Source organism: Notothenia rossii (assembly GCF_949606895.1).
Source record: "Notothenia rossii genome assembly, chromosome: 9".
In the NCBI taxonomy this organism is placed as follows: domain Eukaryota; kingdom Metazoa; phylum Chordata; class Actinopteri; order Perciformes; family Nototheniidae; genus Notothenia; species Notothenia rossii.
Window position 1 is genome coordinate 81,067,541 of NC_136907.1, and position 20,613 is coordinate 81,088,153.

Sequence of the window (20,613 nt, forward strand, 5' to 3'; positions counted from 1 at the left end):
ACTCTTTAAAGTAGAAACACTACATACTGATATACACCTGAACATCAGCAGGAGAGGACTCTTTAAAGTAGAAACACTACATTGAGACATGTCCCAGGAGAGGTTATAATAAGTGCTGCATTAGTGTTTATTAAAGTGTATTTGTCTACAGGAGATTAAAAATGATAATTGTGTGACTTTGCTGGATTTGTTCTCACGTTGTATTAAGTTATAATAAGGTGTTACATTAGTTTGATGTGTTTCGAGTGGTTTATTCAATTTTTGAGGAGATTTCTTTGAAGTTTGAGTCAGTTATAAAAGTTGTGTTTCATTTCTAAAGTGTTTTTTTCAACAAGGGGGTCAAATAAAGATACATGATCATGTGGGGACTTCTGCGGGATGTTCTGTGAAGTTTTTAAAACCGTTGAATGAGTTTATAGTTTATTAGTCAGAGTAAATACAGATAAAAGTTCAAGAGGAAACTTTTCAGGATTTCTCCAAAGTTTTTGAAGTGTTTTAAAGTATTGCTTTAGTTTTCAAAGCTTATTTTGCAGCAGGATAAGATAATAAAGATATTTGTAATCTCAGTTTGGGGACGGAAGTGTCCGGTTCCTCTGCGCCTCGGAGCTGCGCAGTAGCAGGGTGGGGGGGTGTTTCCTCAGTCTCTTCCTGCTGGAGTTTGGAGCTGCATGGCGGCGGACACAAAGAGCTCCGACACACACACATACACACACTCACACACACTCACACACACACACTCAGCAGCAGCAGCAGCAGCAACAGCAGCAGCAGCCGGGATTGAGGCTCTGTTCGCGGCCTGGAGAGGAGAGACGACCCTCTGGAGAGACACAGAAATCAGTTCGGACCACTTGTTGTTCTTCTTGGACAACTTGTTGTAACTTTTTTGGACACTTTTTTTATTTTTAGTTTGTCCTCCCCCTGAGTCTGTAGAGCAGAATGCGGGTTTTGATCCGGGCTCTGGTGGCCGCGAGCTGGGTGTTCCTGTGCGCTCGCGCCGCGATGGATGAGTGTTCGGACGATGAGCTCCACGCGCAACGATGCATGCCCGAGTTCGTTAACGCAGCCTTTAACGTGACGGTGGTGTCGACCAACACCTGCGGATCTCCACCGGAGGAGTACTGCGTGCAGACCGGAGCCACCGGGGTCACCAAGTCCTGCCACATCTGCGCCTTCGGAGACCCGTCGAACCACCACAGCGCCGGGTACCTGACCGACTACAACAACCAGCAGGACACCACCTGGTGGCAGAGCCAGACCATGCTGGCGGGGATCCAGTACCCCAACTCCATCAACCTCACGCTGCACCTCGGTAAGTGCCTTTTTATATTTATACAGTCTGTGGTGTCCGAAAACAGACCCTTTTTCTCTGCGCGCAATCCACCGCGCCGAACTGCACTGTGAAAACTGTCAATTTAAGGTGTTCTCGATTTCTGATCAAACCACTTGCATAGATCAACACAGCCAGATGTATTTCATGCAGTTTAAAGACCCACTCTTTAATTCGGCAAGCATAAAGTACCTTAAATCTTAACTTTTTAGGGTGAATTCCACTTGTAGATGCAAAACCTCGATGTGAAAACTGTCAATTTAAGGTGTTCTCGATTACTGATTATACCACCTGCTTAAATGATCATAACCATACATATTTCATGCAGTATAAGGACCTTCTATTCAATTCGGCATGCATAAAATACCTTAAATCTTTACCTTTTAGGGTGAATTCCATCTTTTATTTGCCGAACCTCACATTGAAAACTGTTAATTTAAGGTTTTCTCGATTTCTGATTGAACCACCTGCATAAATCGGCAAAACCACGTATATGTCACACCTAATGAGGACCCTCTGTCTAATTCGGCATACACACCATACCATAAATCTATAGTCTTAATGGTGAATTTAAACTTTACAGATCCGGTTTGCCTCTACTTCTACACACACCTCAGCGAGCAGCATACACCAGGAACAGTTGTTATGTGAAATCTTTACCATTTAAACTTCTACTGAGTGTTAAAGATGTGTGCCGAATTGAAGACAACATATGTACAATTCTAAAAAAAACACCTACAGCTGTGACATGGTTTGAAGACTGTGGCACAGCAGAGGGAGCGCTTTGAAATAGTGGAGTCTTCCAGGGAGTTTGGTTGTTGTGTGGAGATAAAACGGGAGGGTTTGACTCTGCTTAAAGTTACGTTTTGGATGAAAAATGAAACTTATTGGGAGTTTTATATTTTATGTATTTCTCTCTTGTTGTTGTTATAATTATTATTTAAAAATTTTGAGCTCCAGGGATGTGTGTGTGTGTGTGTGTGTGTGTGTGTGTGTGTGTGTGTGTGTGTGTGTGTGTGTGTGTGTGTGTGTGTGTGTGTGTGTGTGTGTGTGTGTGTGTGTGTGTGTGTGTGTGTGTGTGTGTGTGTGTGTGTGTGTGTGTGTGTGTGTGTGTGTGTGTGTGTGTGTGTGTGTGTGTGTGTGTGTGTGTGTGTGTGTGTGTGTGTCCTCTTCTCTTTGTGATCTGTTTGTTTGTCGCTCTGGGTTTGTGGAGGTGTGAAGTTAGCAGCACTGTGATGGATTCAGTGTGTGTGTGTGTGTGTGTTGGGGGCACATCAGTCAGCTCTCGGAGGTAAATAACAGAGGAAGTGTGCAGCAGACGTCTGGTTTGTAGAATAAGTACAGCATGACGGTTCCTGCCTGACCTGAGGAACAGACGGACGGGCATTAAAACACACGTTGGATTTCAGGTCTGACACTTTTACTGTGAAGCCACGCCTCTAAGCGTCCCCGCTGCCACACGGCTCTGACTCACCTCCCTGCTGCAGTGATGTGTCTCTGAAGTGTGTCTCCAGCCTCTCTGATCAACTGCTTCTGTTCTATACTAAAGTCAATATCTTCTGACATTCAAACGCATCACCGTGGACTCTGGGACGCACGCTTTCCAATATGTTTTACACCAAATCTTAGTAAATAATGTGTGCCTGCAGCCAGCGCCCAAACTCTTTGTGAGTTTCTGAGCGTTTAACAAAGAGCGACTTCTATATTCTTTTCATTTGTGATATAAAGACTCTTCTTCACAGGGCCATGCCTGATCAAGGAGAAGTACATCCTGTTCAGCTTTCGGGTGATTTGGCTTGAAAACAGTTTTAAAATATTTAGTTGACGAGATGTCAGTAAATGTGGATTTGCTGCTTTTCTCTGTTCTATATCAAATTGAAAGTGAATATCTTTTGGATTCCAGACCAAATAACGCTCACTTGGTTTTAACACAATAGTTTGGCCCAGTTTCCCTTCTCTTAGTCGACTGCTCAGTCATTTCAGTTTGAGTTCAGATGAAGTGTTTGAGGCTTCGTTTCACGCTAAAACACAAACGTGTGATTCTTCGTGGACACTTTAAACAGATCCGTCGGCTTAATCAACAAATCGTCAAAATCTACAGAATTTCTTTCATATTTTTGAACAAATATCAAAATATCGTGACCGTGATGTCGGGTTTGAATGCAGCACACGACATTCAACCCTCCTCTAACTTACCTTAACTGCATCGGGAGTGACTTTAGTTTGCCAACAGAACTAAGGGGAGGAGTTTGTTATTTTACTGATCGGCCCCACGTGAGATCACATCAGGCTCTCAAATCAATCAAAGTTGATCAACCCACTATCACACGTCTACATACGGCTCTACACAGAGTACCTCCCCCTCTGACCTTAGCCCCTCACCTGGGAACCCTCCCAAAGAAATGGGATCAAATGAAACTTTTTAATCTATTTTTATCTGGTTAAATAAAGGTTAAAAAAAAACTAACAAAAAAACGAGTTATTCACCCCAGTGTTTAGACACCATTAGATTCACTCCAGCGTTACATCAGCCTGTAGAACTCAGAGCTGATGTCTCATGTCAGATATCTGCGTACCCCCCCCCCCCCCTCCCCGGAGCCTTTTTAAAAATACCTGTCTCTCTCTGTGGCCCCGGGCTGTTTTTAACCCGCATTCCTGAGAGGCTCGGTCACGCTGCTGTCTCTGAGCCTCAGGTGCTCCGACTAAAGCCTCGTCTTCACATGGAAATGCTCTTAATTACACGCCGGGTTCTCCCTCCTCCTCCTCCTCCTCCTCCTCCTCCTCCTCCTCCTCCTCCGGGCCCTGTTTGCATTGTTTCTGTTTTCTCTTTAATTACAGCGGGGCTTTGTTCTGAGGAGAAACAGCAGCGCACGCAGGAGGATTGGTTTTTACTCAGCTGATGCTAAAGATAAGATAAGAGTGTATTACCCCGAGGGAGTGAACCGGTGGAGTGGGGCGGAGGGCAGGGAGACAGGAAAGAGCTGTGGTCTGACGCTCTTATTCTGAAAACACAGCAGGAAGTCGAGTCTCCACTTTGTAAATCCAAACACATTTTACTTTTATAGGACGTAGAACATTACAGCATTATAGCCACACTTTTTTTTTATTATTTGCAAATCGGAGTGCAAATGAATGAAAATAAATAACGCTCTTATTTTGTAAAACGCTGGGAAAATGTGCTGTAAACAGGAAGTCATCATCCTGAACTCTCCTGTGAAAGCTGCACAGACTTCTGGGTAATGTAGTCCTGTTCTCTAGGAGTCAGCAGCAGTCTGAGGGTTTTTAGTTGTGATTGTTTAATTACATCTTTCAGTAAACTAATCCAAACGTTTGTCCGCTCGACAGGAAGTGGTTCGGCTGAAAGTCTGAGAGCTCGTTGAGTTTTCATCAAGAGTTTGTTTCCTGTTTGGAAGGATTGTAAATATTTGGTCCATTTCTGCCAAAATGAGTTTTAGCAGAGAGGACTCTCAGCACGTTGGGAAGAAAGCCATCTCTCTGTAGAGTTTAGGAACTGGATGATGATTGAAACGTTTTATCCGAGCAGTAAATCACTTTATAAAGACGTGCTATCAGTGGCGTAACTATCGACACCGAGCCGGCCCGGGGCCCCAATGGCACTGACCGGTTCACGCAGTCTTCAAAGTAACCAAGCAACCTAAATTAATTTGTCATTTGTCTGTCCAATGACCTTGCTCCCTTTCATGTCATGTGATACCTTGAGTGACGAGCGAACCGTTTGATCAACCTGTACTGTAGCTAGCAGCAGCAAGTTCGGCAGCATTATAGCCCAAAACAATATTTGCACCGGGGCCAATCACAACCTTGTTACGCCACTGCGTGCTATCTTTACTTTCTGTCCTTATGGGTCTCAAATGAAATAAATTGTAAACACTGGAGTTTGATAGCGTCTGAAATAAAGCGGGAAACGGGGAATAAAGTTTCAGTTCGAGGTTTTAAATCTGAGTTTCTTCCTGCATGCTGCTCGGCTGCTGCTAACGTTAGCTTAGCTTGTTTCTCTGATATCTTCAGATCCAGACGTGAAGGAAGATTTGACTTGAAGCTGAATTATCCTAAAAATCTAAAACAAATGACTTGATGAGTTGAATTATAGTAAACAACTGAATAAGCAGTTTCCTGTTTAAAATCAGTGTTTCTCCAGTGGACAGAGGGGCTACGAGCTAAAGGCTAACATTTGCTCATCTTGTTTCTCTGATATAGTTTTTTTTTGAAAGCACCAAGATGTGTAAGTGTTGGCCTTAAACTGCATAACAGCTCAGTTCATCCCAGCTTCTGGAACACGACGTTACTGCAAATGAAAATGAGGAGATAATATCCATAAGAAACGGATTAACGAGAAATAAACGTGGACTTTTTCCAATTGTTCTTTTGTATTCTGTTTCTTTCCTGGTTTCAGAACCCCTCTACCGGCTCTGGATCTGTTTTTATTATTTATATTTTGTAATACCATGAGGTTAAGACACTGTCGTCTGAGAGGCACCGTTACCTTACAATCCCACTTTCCTCTAGAGCAGGGGTGGGGAACCTTTTTCCTCTAAAGGGCCATTTCAATTGTTTCAACATCCTCCGAGGGCCGTACAAATGATTGACCTCTGCTTAAAAAAACTCAAATCACAGCCCATTCATTTGGTCTTTCTCTCATGCTGTGCGAAGAAAAAGAATCCTCTTAATCCACAAGATGTGTGCAAATGTATTTAGTTTCCTATCCATGTGAACATGATTTAAGTGAGGGGGTGGGGGGGGGGACCTAACCTCCTCTAGGGGGGTCCTAACCTCCTCTATGGGGGTCCGAAGATTTTTTTTAAATGTTGAAGTTAAAAGCATCAATCTGGTGCACTTTGAGAGCAACATTAGGAGATCTATGGAAACATCTCTCAACATCAAGATGAAGCAGAACTGTAAGCAGATTTTATTTTTCTTTATGGATATTTTACAAATCACTCCCCTTTCAAACTGTATTCTTGTTTATTAATGACAACTTTTATTTACTGTCATATATTATTTTATACCTGTTTACTTTATTCTCTTATTTTTTTATAACTATAATGATCATATAAAGATGTGCCTTTACCTCACTGGCTGTAGAAAAAGCTTCTTATGTTCGTTAGCATAGCTAGCTAACCAGATGCTAATAACAAGTTATTGACTGTATGATCAGTATGACAGATGAACAGATCGCCACTGGGCTTTCAACTAAAGACACAGCCACGCAGACACTGCAGCATGTGTACGGCTCCTTATGGGTACTGCTTGGAGGTGCTGGAGCGGCGTTCTGGTGCTCTCCGTTAGAACTGCACCCCTGTCAGACGAGACATGTACCACGTGATGACACGATAGGCTCGTGTTGTGTTCAAGGACCCTGACCTTGGCCAGGAAAAACAGGCACTCGCTTGTTTAATTTGTTTGCGGTCTAGATTTCTTAAATGTTTTTCTTTTTTGCGTGTGTTTACAAATTACCTCGAGGGCCGTACCAAATGGTCTTGCGGGCCGTATACGGCCCGGGGCCGCAGGTTCCCCACCCCTGCTCTATAGGGATAATGCAGCTCTAGGGCTAGTTTCTTCAGACATTTTATCACAGAAATATCACACCTTATTCCTCAAAGTCTGCAGAAACATTGGAACAATACTCGGCACGTTATCCAACAATCACAGGACCCATGTCGGTCTCCGCTGAGTTCCTCCTGATCCTGAGAGGATGATAAAGTTCTCTGAGGCTTTGGACGCTTTAATCTCAGGAAGCTGGAAGTGTTTGTGAAGCGGCGACTCTTTGAAGCGGCAGGAAAGACGACGTGTCTGGACACGAAGGAGCCACAAAGAGATGAAGAAGAAGAAGAAGAAGAAGAAACCTGCAGATGGACGCAGAGGGGCCTCCTTCTGCTTTCAGAGACACGGCTGAAACTCAACCTCAAGCTCTCAGGAGGAGCTCTGAGTCTAAAAGTGCTTTTTATAAGATCACAGAAGAAGTTAAAACAAAAGCAGCTCCTTTGTTTGATTACATTTGGCTCAGTCTGGTGCCTTTTGTCGATGGAAAAGTGTCGGTTCTCACTTCTATCCAACACAACGGTCTAGAATCAGGAACACGTTAGCTGAATCCACGCTGTACTTTAACTGTTCAGTGGATCTGATTCCAACGAGAGCTCAGGACTCACGAGGTTTCCACCAACTTTGATCCCATTTGGATCAGAAGTGTCTCCGAGTCCTGCTGACAGACAAAACACACAACCCAAGGAACAGCCTTAAGTTGGTGTGAATGGAGTCTGGTGCGTTCTGCTAAAAGCACCAGGGGCTCAGTCCTGCTCCAATCAGTGACGTCCATCCAGAATGTCCAACACAGCGGTCTAAAATCAGGAAAGAGTTTTTATAAATCAACGCTCGATTAAAACTATATTTTGTAACTGAAAAAAGTCCCTTTTCCAACGAGGAGAGCGCAGGTTCTACCGTTCAGGGTTACAGCGTTACAGCGTTCAGGGTTACAGCGTTCAGGGTTACAGCGTTCAGGGTTACAGCGTTCAGGGTTACAGCGTTTAGGGTTACAGCGTTCAGGGTTACAGCGTTCAGGGTTACAGCGTTTAGGGTTACAGCGTTTAGGGTTACAGCTTTCAGGGTTACACCGTTCAGGGTTACACCGTTCAGGGTTACACCGTTACAGCGTTCAGGGTTACAGCGTTCAGGGTTACAGCGTTCAGGGTTACAGCGTTCAGGGTTACACCGTTCAGGGTTACAGCGTTCAGGGTTACAGCGTTCAGGGTTACAGCGTTCAGGGTTACAGCGTTCAGGGTTACAGCGTTCAGGGTTACACCGTTCAGGGTTACAGCGTTCAGGGTTACAGCGTTCAGGGTGTACTATTATTTTTCCAGTATTTATTTTTCCAGTATGATGAGCTTCCTGGATTTGTCTTCAGGGTGTTTTTGAATGAATTAGACATGAGGTTACTGCCGGACGAGAGTCACGTGAAAACAGCTGTCTGAGAGAGGGGGGGGGGGGGGGGAGTGTGTGTGTGTGTGTGTGTGGGGGGGGAGTGTGTGTGTGTGTGGGGGGGGGGGGTTCTCGCTTCAGTACCAGAGCTTCCCTTTGAAGTCTGAAGCTGAAATCTTCAAAAGATGAAAAATTAAAAGTCTTCCTGCAGAACAATAACATCACTTTTTACTCAAGTACAAGATCTGAGTACTTCTACTTTTAATCAAGCACAAGATCTGAGTACTTCTACTTTTACTCAAGCACAAGATCTGAGTACTTCTACTTGTACTCAAGCACAAGATCTGAGTACTTCTACTTTTACTCAAGTACAAGCTCTGAGTACTTCTACTTTTACTCAAGTACAAGATCTGAGTACTTCTACTTTTACTCAAGTACAAGATCTGAGTACTTCTACTTTTACTCAAGCACAAGATCTGAGTACTTCTACTTTTACTCAAGCACAAGATCTGAGTACTTCTACTTGTACTCAAGCACAAGATCTGAGTACTTCTACTTTTACTCAAGCACAAGATCTGAGTACTTCTACTTTTACTCAAGTCCAAGATCTGAGTACTTCTACTTTTACTTAAGTACAAGATCTGAGTACTTCTACTTTTACTCAAGTCCAAGATCTGAGTACTTCTACTTTTCCAAGATCTGAGTACTTCTACTTTTCCAAGATCTGAGTACTTCTACTTTTCCAAGATCTGAGTACTTCTACTTTTCCAAGATCTGAGTACTTCTACTTTTACTAAAATACAAGATCTGAGTACTTCTACTTTGACTAAAATACAAGATCTGGGTACTTCTACTTTTCCAAGATCTGGGTACTTCTACTTTTCCAAGATGTGAGTACTTCTACTTTTCCAAGATGTGAGTACTTCTTCCTGTTGAAACTGAGACTCCGTGTTTCTGTACAGACTGGGTCAGCTGCAGGATTCTGCCTCCAGCTGTTTGGCTGTAATGTCCTGCAGTCGTTTCCCACGCTGAGCTCATTCCTGACTCACAACAATACACACTCCCCCCCCCCCCCCCTCTCACCCCATCTCTCCCCCCCCCCCTCACCCACGCTCTCTCACATCAGTATAATTTGCAACAGCTGGCCCTTCCTGACAGAAGAAACTCAAAACGTGGACTTTTTTACGGCGGGATGGAAAGCCTGCAGACAAGGATCAGCTCGAGAAACTGTCTGCAGGCGTTTCCCATGATGCAATGCTGTTGGCGTTCTTCCCACAATGCACTGCTGCTGTTGGCGTTGTTCCCACAATGCATTTCCTCCCACAGTGCATTTCAATTGAATGAATTACTCAAATTCCTTTATTGTCCTTGTACAGCGCATATCTATATACCAACAAGCATAGCACAAATGAAATAATGTGTATATGTTTCTTTACACAAGACAAATATAAATACATGTGATGAAGGAAGTTTAAATCAGTGTTTAACAACAGACAGGTAGTGCCATTTTAATGTCTACCGTTTTCCCAGAATGCACTTCTTCTGTCAGAAAAAATCATAGTTTATGATCGAATTCATCAAAATCTACTTTTGTCTTAAAGGATGTTATTTGAGAGACGGTGTTGAAAGATTCTTTCATCACGACGAAGTCCATTTGAAACTGAAGTAAAAGTACTAACGTCACAGTGTGGGAATACTCTGCTGAAAGTAAAAGTGGGTTTGTTATTCCAAGTAGCTTTGTATGTTTGGTATTAACTCATCTGCTCATTGCTTTCTAATGTTTTGGTTTATATCCAGAGTTTAGTCTGCGCCGGGTCACCGGGCGCTGCGCCCTCACAACAACATGCAGACTTTCCCGTAACATTTTAAGATCCAAGTCTCCATCCCCACGAGCTCAGCAGCTTCAGTGGAGACGAATGACAAACTGAAGTTCTCCTCCGACAGAGCAAAACAGATAAACCAAATAAAAGATGGAAACAGTCATTTTTCATAAATTCGGACATTTCTCAGAAAATCAACAAATTCTGACTTTCTCTAAAAATTCTGAAGAAGAAAAAAAACCTGACTTTCTTTTCCGAAAAACACAAATTATTACTTTTTTCTGGAAATTCAGTTTTTTTTTCTCAAAATCCTTAAAATTCTGACTCTTTTTCTGAAAACTAGAATTTATCTCAACATTTTTGACTTTTCTTAATATTCTGAAAATCTAAACATTTGGACTTTTTTCAGAAAATTCAGATTTTTTTCGCCCCCGAAAAACACAAAAATTCTGACTTTTTTTCAGAAAATTGGAAAATCTTAAAATTCTGACTTTTTTCAGAGAATTCAAGATTCAAGTCTCCATCACCACGAGCTCAGCAGCTTCAGTGGAGATATTGAGATGACAAACTCAAGTCCTCCTCCGACAGAGCAATTCACAAGACAAGTCACGGGCCACGATCTGACCACACGGTTGAGATGCGATCAGTTCTGAAGAGCTCTTCTGGAGCTCCAGGTTTGAACTAGTTCAGAGCGTAATACTCAGCGTTCTTCATCAGCGAGACCAAACACATGTGGACCCTGAATCTAACCAGAGCTGTGGTCCACAGGGAAGAGTGTGCGCCAGGGAACCTACGTTCCTAAAAAGAAGGGCTTCTAGATGTCCCTGAGCAGCAAACTACCTCATGGTGACTTGTGCTCGGTCGTAGCCTGGCAACAACAACGCGCCCAAACTGCCCCCCCCTTAAGAGAGATAGCAGCAGAACCCAAGCTGCCCCCCCTTCAGAGAGAGAGCAGCAGAACCCAAGCTGCCCCCCCTTCAGAGAGATAGCAGCAGAACCCAAGCTGCCTCCCCCCCTTCAGAGAGATAGCAGCAGAACCCAAGCTGCCCCCCCCCTTCAGAGAGAGAGCAGCAGATCCCAAGCTGCCCCTCCTCAAGAGAGACAGCAGCAGAACCCAAGCTGCCCCCCCTTCAGAGAGATAGCAGCAGAACCCAAGCTGCCCCCCCCTTCAGAGAGATAGCAGCAGAACCCAAGCTGCCTCCCCCCTTCAGAGAGATAGCAGCAGAACCCAAGCTGCCCCCCCTTCAGAGAGATAGCAGCAGAACCCAAGCTGCCTCTCCTCAAGAGAGATAGCAGCAGAACCCAAGCTGCCTCTCCTCAAGAGAGATAGCAGCAGAACCCAAGCTGCCCCTCCCTTCAGAGAGATAGCAGCAGAACCCAAGCTGCCTCTCCTCAAGAGAGATAGCAGCAGAACCCAAGCTGCCCCTCCCTTCAGAGAGATAGCAGCAGAACCCAAGCTGCCTCTCCTCAAGAGAGATAGCAGCAGAACCCAAGCTGCCCCTCCCTTCAGAGAGATAGCAGCAGAACCCAAGCTGCCTCTCCTCAAGAGAGATAGCAGCAGAACCCAAGCTGCCTCTCCTCAAGAGAGATAGCAGCAGAACCCAAGCTGCCCCCCCTTCAGAGAGACAGCAGCAGAACCCAAGCTGCCCCCCCTTCAGAGAGATAGCAGCAGAACCCAAGCTGCCCCCCCTTCAGAGAGACAGCAGCAGAACCCAAGCTGCCTCTCCTCAAGAGAGATAGCAGCAGAACCCAAGCTGCCCCTCCCTTCAGAGAGATAGCAGCAGAACCCAAGCTGCCTCTCCTCAAGAGAGATAGCAGCAGAACCCAAGCTGCCTCTCCTCAAGAGAGATAGCAGCAGAACCCAAGCTGCCCCCCCTTCAGAGAGACAGCAGCAGAACCCAAGCTGCCCCCCCTTCAGAGAGATAGCAGCAGAACCCAAGCTGCCCCCCCTTCAGAGAGACAGCAGCAGAACCCAAGCTGCCCCCCCTTCAGAGAGATAGCAGCAGAACCCAAGCTGCCCCCCCTTCAGAGAGATAGCAGCAGAACCCAAGCTGCCCCCCCTTCAGAGAGAGAGCAGCAGAACCCAAGCTGCCCCCCCTTAAGAGAGAGAGCAGCAGAACCCAAGCTGCCCCCCCTTCAGAGAGAGAGCAGCAGAACCCAAGCTGCCCCCCCTTCAGAGAGAGAGCAGCAGAACCCAAGCTGCCCCCCCTTAAGAGAGATAGCAGCAGAACCCAAGCTGCCCCCCCCCCTTCAGAGAGATAGCAGCAGAACCCAAGCTGCCCCCCCCCCCTTCAGAGAGATAGCAGCAGAACCCAAGCTGCCCCCCCCCCCCCCCCTTCAGAGAGATAGCAGCAGAACCCAGGCCGTAGACCTATGCCGTGGTGAAGGAGACAGTGAGAGGAGGAGATGATGAACTGGGTCAAAGGTTGAGTCGCTAAGCAACAACACTCCTAGCATGTCTTTCTAGAAGCTGACACAGTCTGTGTTATGACGCTCAGCTTTTACTGGTTATCTTCATTATAATGGATTTTCACAGATTTCCTTTATGTTTATTTGCAGATAAATAAAGTTTGGGTTTGTTTAATATTTCTTTTTGTAAACACAGAGTAGGAGGTCTGGCACGGGGCGTTCAGGGCCCTCAGATATCTCTGTAACCTTGAGCTTCCAGACGCTAACATCCGGCTGCAGGTCCTGATGACCTTTCATTGAGATAACGCAGGAATACCCCGTGGGAGAAAGCATCCCTCCTGCTTCTCTCTGAGGTCTGACCTGGGGGCGGCGCAGAGACAACCTGATGACACACCTTGATGGTATGCGTGCGTTTAAACGTCCGAACATATTCACTTCAATTCAGCTCTTTCACAGAGAAACAGACTTCAGAGACATTTCTGCATTCTCTAAATAGCTTATTGTTCTGGATCCTCATAGCAGTAGATCTGAACTGATCATTTTCTCACCAAAGCTCACTCACTCTCTGGAAATGTGTGTAAAATCTCCTTCATGCTGTTTCCTGTTTCCTGTGTAACTCTTTTAATCATGGAGGGAGGTTTCTGAAGACGGAAAGTTATTCATAAACAGAGTTAATTCTCCTCTTCGTTCGTGGAGGATTCTTGAATCACTCTTTCTCGACACTTAGCTGAGCTCAATGCCTCACCTGAGAAGGGGCTTTTATTTTGGCGGGGTGTTTTGTTGTGAAGCAGAAACTCTCATTAACATCTCCAGGTGGGAGTGGGGCTCTTTATTTACCCCCCCCCCCCATCACTTTGAAGTACAGAATCCACATTCTTGTCACCAAGTGCTAATTAAAAGCCTGTGGTGCGTTCAGGGTCACCGCTGCACCTTTTCACACACTGGGCCGGTGGGGCGTTCACAGTCTGTTTTCTGGGGAAACTTCACTTGAAGTTTAACCATTTTTACCCACAAGTCCCTCTGCCAAAGAGGTCATGTTTCAGAGGTTCGTTTGGGTGAAAAAGTTCCAAATCCTTTTATATTTTCGTGAAAAAATCTTTAAACGTTTACGATCTGATTCATTTTGTTTGGGGGGGGAAACCCTTCAGCATCACAATATTAAATAAAGAATAGTTCTCCACACATATTGGGCCTTTAACATAGTCCGTAACGCCATTGATGATATTTAGGTTCATTCTGCAGTTTATACACAACGTTTCATTTTGAAATGTCATCTCGCGGTGCATTTTAATGTAGTCGTGGTGCATTCAGGGTCACCGCTGCACCTTTACACACTGTCAATGGGCCGGAGGGGGAGGGGGGGCTCAGGGTCTGATTTATTTCGGGTTGTAACATTCTGTCTTTTATTTTGAAATGTCTGCTTGGTGGTGCATTTTAATGGCTTTCTGAAAAAATCGGACCGGAAATATCGAATCGCTTTCATTTGATAAATTGTGGGAAAACGAACTCTTCTTATATTTCTCTTTACATAAATCCACCCTGCTGTTTTGCTTTTGCTAAATGAAATATTAGATGTAGGAGAGCGTGGGGGGCCTTGCAGGTGCATTGTGGGTAACATATATTTGGATTTACAGTTACTGTTCGTGTTGGAGCGTGTCCTTTGTTTACATAAAGTGCCTGTTATTAAAACGTATTTCCTGCTGACATCTGGATCACATGATGCCTTCACTGGAAGTACTCAGTGTCTGTAATTCCCGCCTTCATCATCCGAGACTCTTTCCACCGGATAAAACTACGCCGAGGATTTATAGTTCCTCCAGGCAGTGAACGCAGCACGCAGACATGACATCAGAAATATCAGGACTCGAACACCAAGGACTCAGGACTAAATCAGACTTTAGTTCCACCTGGAGTAAATCCACCAGCTACCCTGCAGTATACAAAGTCATTCAAACTAGCTGCACCTTTACCAGCTTTGAGAACACTTTCATGATCAATCATTATAAAACATATCATATCTATTATTCTGAAATGGACCAATCTGCACAATGACTACTTTTACTGTAACAGAGTATTCCTACACTCTGGAACTTCTACTTTTACTCAAGTACAAGATCTGAGTACTTTTACTTTTACTCAAGAACAAGATCTGAGTACTTCTACTTTTACTCAAGAACAAGATCTGAGTACTTCTACTTTTACTCAAGAACAAGATCTGAGTACTTCTACTTTTACTAAGTACAAGATCTGAGTGCTTCTACTTTTACTCAAGAACAAGATCTGACTCCTTCTACTTCTACTCTAGTACCAGATCTGGGTCTCCTATAAAGCTGCAGGTGCGTTCAAGGACCCTCCAACATGGTGAGAGTTTTGAGTGTCCGCTGCTGAAGTTCACACGCCCTCATGTTCACACAGGGTCAGCAGGACACTGGGAATCCCCCAGATGATGCGTTCAAGTGCAGAAACAGGTTGATAGCCAAGTAGGTTTACACATACGGGAATTATCCTTAGAGTATTTGGATAAAAAGTAAGAAAAGGACCAGAAATAAAACGATTAAACTATGATTGAAGTGTTTTGGTTCACGTTAGCTTTGGAGACATGTTCAGTGTGTATTCTTTGTATATCCAGTTACTAGTCTGAGACGTAGTTCACAGCTTTAAAGGAGATGAAGAACATTGTCGTGATGATTAGTGGTTTTGTGTTCATGTAGGAGCAGTTCAAACACAATCTGACGGGAACTCAATGCTAGATCGTGAGTTTCCTGTATAGACTTTGTTCCAGCAGCTCATCATAACAGATCACCGGGCGGTGCTTAGCGTTGACCTTTGACCCCTAGGTACTCACTTCCTGTGGGAAGGAGAGTGTGTGTGTGTGTGTGTGTGTGTGTGTGTGTGTGTGTGTGTGTGTGTGTGTGTGTGTGTGTGTGTGTGTGTGTGTGTGTGTGTGTGTGTGTGTGTGTGTGTGTGTGTGTGTGTGTGTGTGTGTGTGTGTGTGTGTGTGTGTGTGTGTGTGTGTGTGTGTGTGTGTGTGTGTGTGTGTGTGTGTGTGTGTGTGTGTGTGTGTGTGTGTGTGTGTGTGTGTGTGTGTGTGTGTGGAGTCTGAGGGGATTCATTACAGGGACAAGCAGATGCATGCAGGGTAATTTTAGACCCGGCAGGAGGAGGACGGGGTAAAAAGTGACGTGTGTGTGATTAGGGTGCAGACGTGAGGACGGATTTATCTCCGGCTGAAACGTGAGCGTCAGGCCTTTGTTCATCTTTTCCACTCGACTATCGTACAGCTGATGGAGAGGCTTCGAGAGCTAGAAGAGGGCTTTTATTTTGAAAATCCACATCACAGAATTCCTTGGTTTTCGTCTGAGTGGAAATGACCAAACTAAGATTGTAACAGGGATTTCTGTAGGTCATTTTAAAGGGCTCTTATTTTGAAAATCCACAGCAGAATATCCCGACATTGTCCCAGACACTCTGAGGTGGTGTGCTTTTATTCTGAAAAGAACTCAATCTGGGGAAGTGTGATACTTATTATGAAATATTTGTTCATCTTTTCCACTTGGATGATCGTACAGTGGATGGAGAGGCTTTAGGAGGGCTTTTATTTTGAAAATCCACAACAGAATAACCTGATATTGTCCCAGACACTTTGAGGTGGTGTGCTTTTATTCTGAAAAGTAATTGATTCAACCCATTAATGAAAATACCCGTTTATAGAGGCAATGCAGCTCCTTAAAGACATTTTAGAGCTCTCTTATTTTGAAAATCCACATCCGAAGTTCCGAGCTGGTAGTTTTTTATAAATTATAATTTAATTGGTTATTAATTTAGTTTTTTTCATTTGTTGTCAGACAGACTTTTTGATGAAAACCCCGCCTTAAGGAGGCTTTTATTTTGAAGCCAGATCTCACCGTGATACCTATAATAAACACAATCTGAGGGATAGTTTTCAAATGTACCAAACACCGACTTTAAGGCCCTGACACACCGAGCCGATTTAGTCCGTCGATAGATGTCTGGCCGTCGATGAGCGTCCTGTCTCCCTACTCAGATTGGTGTCCCGCACCGTCGTGTCTTTTCGGCCGTGCCGACACCTTCCCCGGCCGATTCGACATGTTGAATCAGGAAGCTGTCGGCAAAAGGCAGTCGGCTAAAGAAATCACTCTGATTGGCTGTTCAGCTTAGCGAATCAGTTGATGAGAAGCGAAACGGAAGTGAAGAAGGCAAACACAGACTGTTATTATTTTTCATTTGCAGTACCGCACTAAACATGTTTTAGATTAGAAGTCGTTATGTGAAACCGTCTGTGATGGACGAGAGGGAAAATGGAACACGCTATTTGTTGTTTGTATATATCACGCAGTCCGTGTTCCGGTTGTTGCCTCTTTTGAATGACGAATACACACTACCGCCGCCTGCTGGTGAGGAGAGTTATTGCCACTCACGCATGCGCAGTGCGTGCGTGCTTCTTGGCCGTCGGCTGAAGTCTTTGCGGTGTGTTCCAGTGCGACACATGGCCAAGATGCAGGAGACGCAGCAGTCGGGTCCGTCGGGACGTGTTCTCTGGGGTCAGCTTGGTGCGTCAGGGCCTTTCTCTGTTTGACTTAGAGCTCTTCATTAAATCTGAGATCGCGTCACGGCTCACATCAGACTGTCTGGAGATCAGAGTCTCAGATAACAGCTGAGAGTCTTCCTCCAATCATCTTCCTCCACTATCATCCAATCATAGTCCTCCTGTCATCGCCCCGGTGTCTCTCGGATGTGGGTTCAGTATTCTCTGTGAAGAGATCTCCAGACATGATGTCCCTGATTTAATCCCAAAGACAGAACACAAGTTTTTGGTCAATTTAAAAATAGCCAAAAATCACGGAATTCAAAAACATCTACAAAATTAAATAAATATATTAAAAAAAGGCCTGAAAATAATTAAATGTAAAAAGCATAAAAACATTTTTCAAATTAAAAGAAATAAATAAAAAAAGGGATTCAAACAAATTAAATTAAAAAGTAAAGTAAACATGACTTGTGTTCTGTAGAGCTCCAGATGTCTTCTTTCTCCTCGAGGACATGATGTCCCTGATTTAATACCAAAGAAAACACAAGTCTCCTTCAGACGGGAAGACCCCCCCCCCCCACTCTGTGGTTAAACACAGCTTAATTAAATCATTGCTAACTGATTAAAGCTGGATATTTCTGATGTGCGTGCTGCAGGCTCCAAAACAAACCAGTGAACCACCGTGTTTCATTATTCTGTGAGGACGGCCACAAACTCCTGTTAAAGTCTGTCCTGTTATTCTGCGATCCTCGAGGGAAACATGAACAACTTTATTAAACTCTGAAGTATCTCCCGTCTGTGGAGAATGAATCCATCTCGGGGTTTCTCAACAACCTCCTTTAACTCTCAGGTGGAAAGTAACAAAGTACATTTACTTACTTCCTCAGTTTATGCTGCTTTATCATTTTTGTACCAGTTTAAATGTCGTCTCAAACAAAGACTGTAAAGCGTTGGCCTTTTGGTGGTCGCTATCTTTGTTTTGATTGGTTGTCATCGTCTTGGTTTTTTGGCTGAGATTTGGTTCAAAGTTTGTGGAAAAAAAGCAAATAAATATACTTTTTCTGAGGTCAAGATTGTACCTTTACGTGCTTTAAATCTGTTCCTATAAAAATCCCACTGTCCTGTTGCATTATGGGAAATGTAGTACCTAGTGTTGGTGGACTAAAGCTCAGAATGATGCTGAGACATGAAACTCTCTTAAAGCCTTTAGGCCCGTCCACACGGAGACGAAAACTAACCTTAGTCGATTTCAAAAAAGTCTTCCGTCCACACGAGACCGCTCGACCCGCTGGAAACGCTGTAGTACATATGCCGGGCCTGTAAGTGGCGCTGTACTTCCGCCACAAACACACCAAAAGCAGCGAAGAAGACCTCCCGAGCATGGGCATAAGGCATAAATAGATTTTGCACTAACATCTGTATCATGGTCCGTAGCGTCTGGAGCACGAACGCAACCCTGTGATCCGCCATTGTTGTTGTTGGCGAAACACATCAGCGATGACGTGGGGGTGAGCAGGAGAGGCGGGGCTATCGTTTTCGGGGAATGATCGTATAGGGCGTACACACGGAGCCGCAAGTGTGTCCTCTCCAGACTTACCCGCCGTGTGTGTGTGTGTGTGTGTGTGTGTGTGTGTGTGTGTGTGTGTGTGTGTGTGTGTGTGTGTGTGTGTGTGTGTGTGTGTGTGTGTGTGTGTGTGTGTGTGTGTGTGTGTGTGTGTGTGTGTGTGTGTGTGTGTGTGTGTGTGTGTGTGTGTGTGTGTGTGTGTGTGTGTGTGTGTGTGTGTGTGTGTGTGTGTGTGTGTGGTGGGATTCAAAGCGGTTCTTTAGGTGTTCAGCTTCAGCACGACTGAAAGTAATTGTTAGTTGCAGCCTCCGAAAAATAATAAAATCTTCAAAATAAACTAAATATAATAATTAGATTAAAATTAACCAAGAATAAGAAAAGGGAAATAATGGTTTTGCACCAGCAGCTGTGTGTGGTGTGTGTGGGGGGGGTCTCTTTGTCTCTGATAATGGTGGTGGGGGGGTGGGGTTCGTTTGTTCCTGACGTCTCGCTGTGATGACACCTCGGTGGGGGGGGGGGGGAAGCTTCTTCTTCTTTGGTGGTCTCTGCTGTTAAGCCTCCTCCCAACACCCTCATGTGACGGGGGGAGTTTGTTACGTCTGCAGTGACTTTCCCTCGTCTCTGTTCCTTTAAATCAACGGCTTTTATGAGACGCTGTGATTTAACGAGTTATTACCTGCAGGTTTTCTGACCTCTGTCCTCAGTCTCGGTGCACGTTAGTTTATTAAATTGCTGAGACAGTTTACTTAACACTGAGGAACTTAGATTATGGAAACGATAGAGGAAAACGCAGCTCCTTTAAGACGTCTTAGTGAGCTTTTATTTTGAAATCCGCACCAGAATTTCTTGATGTCTGAGTGACTCTGAGGTTATGGGCTTTTATTCTGAAAATATCTGAGCCTGTGGAAATGTGTCTTAGGCTTTTATTCTGAAGGCCAGTTACCTACTTTAACATAAACTGCAGATATCGTGACAGAAAGTTTAATACCGCAATCTTTTGATATAGTTGACATACAACACGTACGACCTTCAACATACAGGTATATTAAAAAAAGTGAAATCCTGTTAAAGATATGTGTTTTTATTTTTCCCTTATACACAGATGATGACAGGGCTGCAGCTCCTCACATTAAATACCTCCTTCCTGCCTCACCTCCCCCTCACAGGCTAATTGGAAATCCCCCCACCACACACACACACACACACACACACACACACACACACACACACAACACACACACACACACCACACACACACACACACACTGATTTGTATTAACATGTGAAAGCAGCTGTTGGAGAGCAGGGAAACTTTCTTGAGGGGCCACAGACTTTTTATCACCTGGAGCTCTTATCCACACATCACACTCACACACTCACGCTAATCCCCTCTCGACCAATCAGCTTGCGGCTGCTCTGTTTATCAAACACAGGAGAAGAGATTACGTTTTATTTCCACATTCCTGCTGTGATTTATTCCCCACGGTGCGTTCAGGTGCTCGTACGGTGCGTTCAGGTGCTCGTACGGTGCGTTCAGGTGCTCGTTCGGTGCGTTCAGGTGCTCGTACGGTGCGTTCAGGTGTTCGTACGGTCTCTGTGTTTCCTGAGTGGAAGCGTCCTCTCTATAGGAGCGGTCACACATTAACTGGCAGCATGAATGTGTAACTGACCCACTTTACATGTCAGTGTGCAGATTAACATTCCTCTGCGCTTTATAAACACAGCGAGCAGCAAACAGATTTAACGTGACGCAGAAATACTGAAAGCAGCTGATGTTCAGAAACTGGAGTTACAGACGAGTGAAGAAAAGGAGTGGCTGGGACTAAAGAAATGAAACTCAACTCTTTTTACCTTAAACTTCTGCTTCTCCGTGTTTCAAACCTGTTTCTGACCTGGGTTTATTCACTGAAGTCTGAGCCACAAACGTACAGTTCCTACTTTAAAGAGTCCTCTCCTGCTGATGTTCAGGTGTATATCAGTATGTAGTGTCTCTACTTTAAAGAGTCCTCTC

The 20,613-nt window shown here is 44.5% G+C and overlaps 1 protein-coding gene across 1 annotated transcript in view; it reads left to right on the forward strand.

The window, feature by feature from the left end:
* Positions 1-639: 639 nt before the first annotated feature.
* The window catches only part of lamc1 (laminin, gamma 1), a gene marked incomplete at its 3' end in the record, with an annotated part of 60,936 nt that continues 40,962 nt past the window's right edge, over positions 640-20,613 (forward strand). The window contains exon 1 of the mRNA XM_079651090.1: positions 640-1,309. Within this exon, the coding sequence (XP_079507216.1) occupies positions 937-1,309 (373 nt within the window). The 5' untranslated portion in view covers positions 640-936. The remainder of the gene's footprint in view (positions 1,310-20,613) is intronic.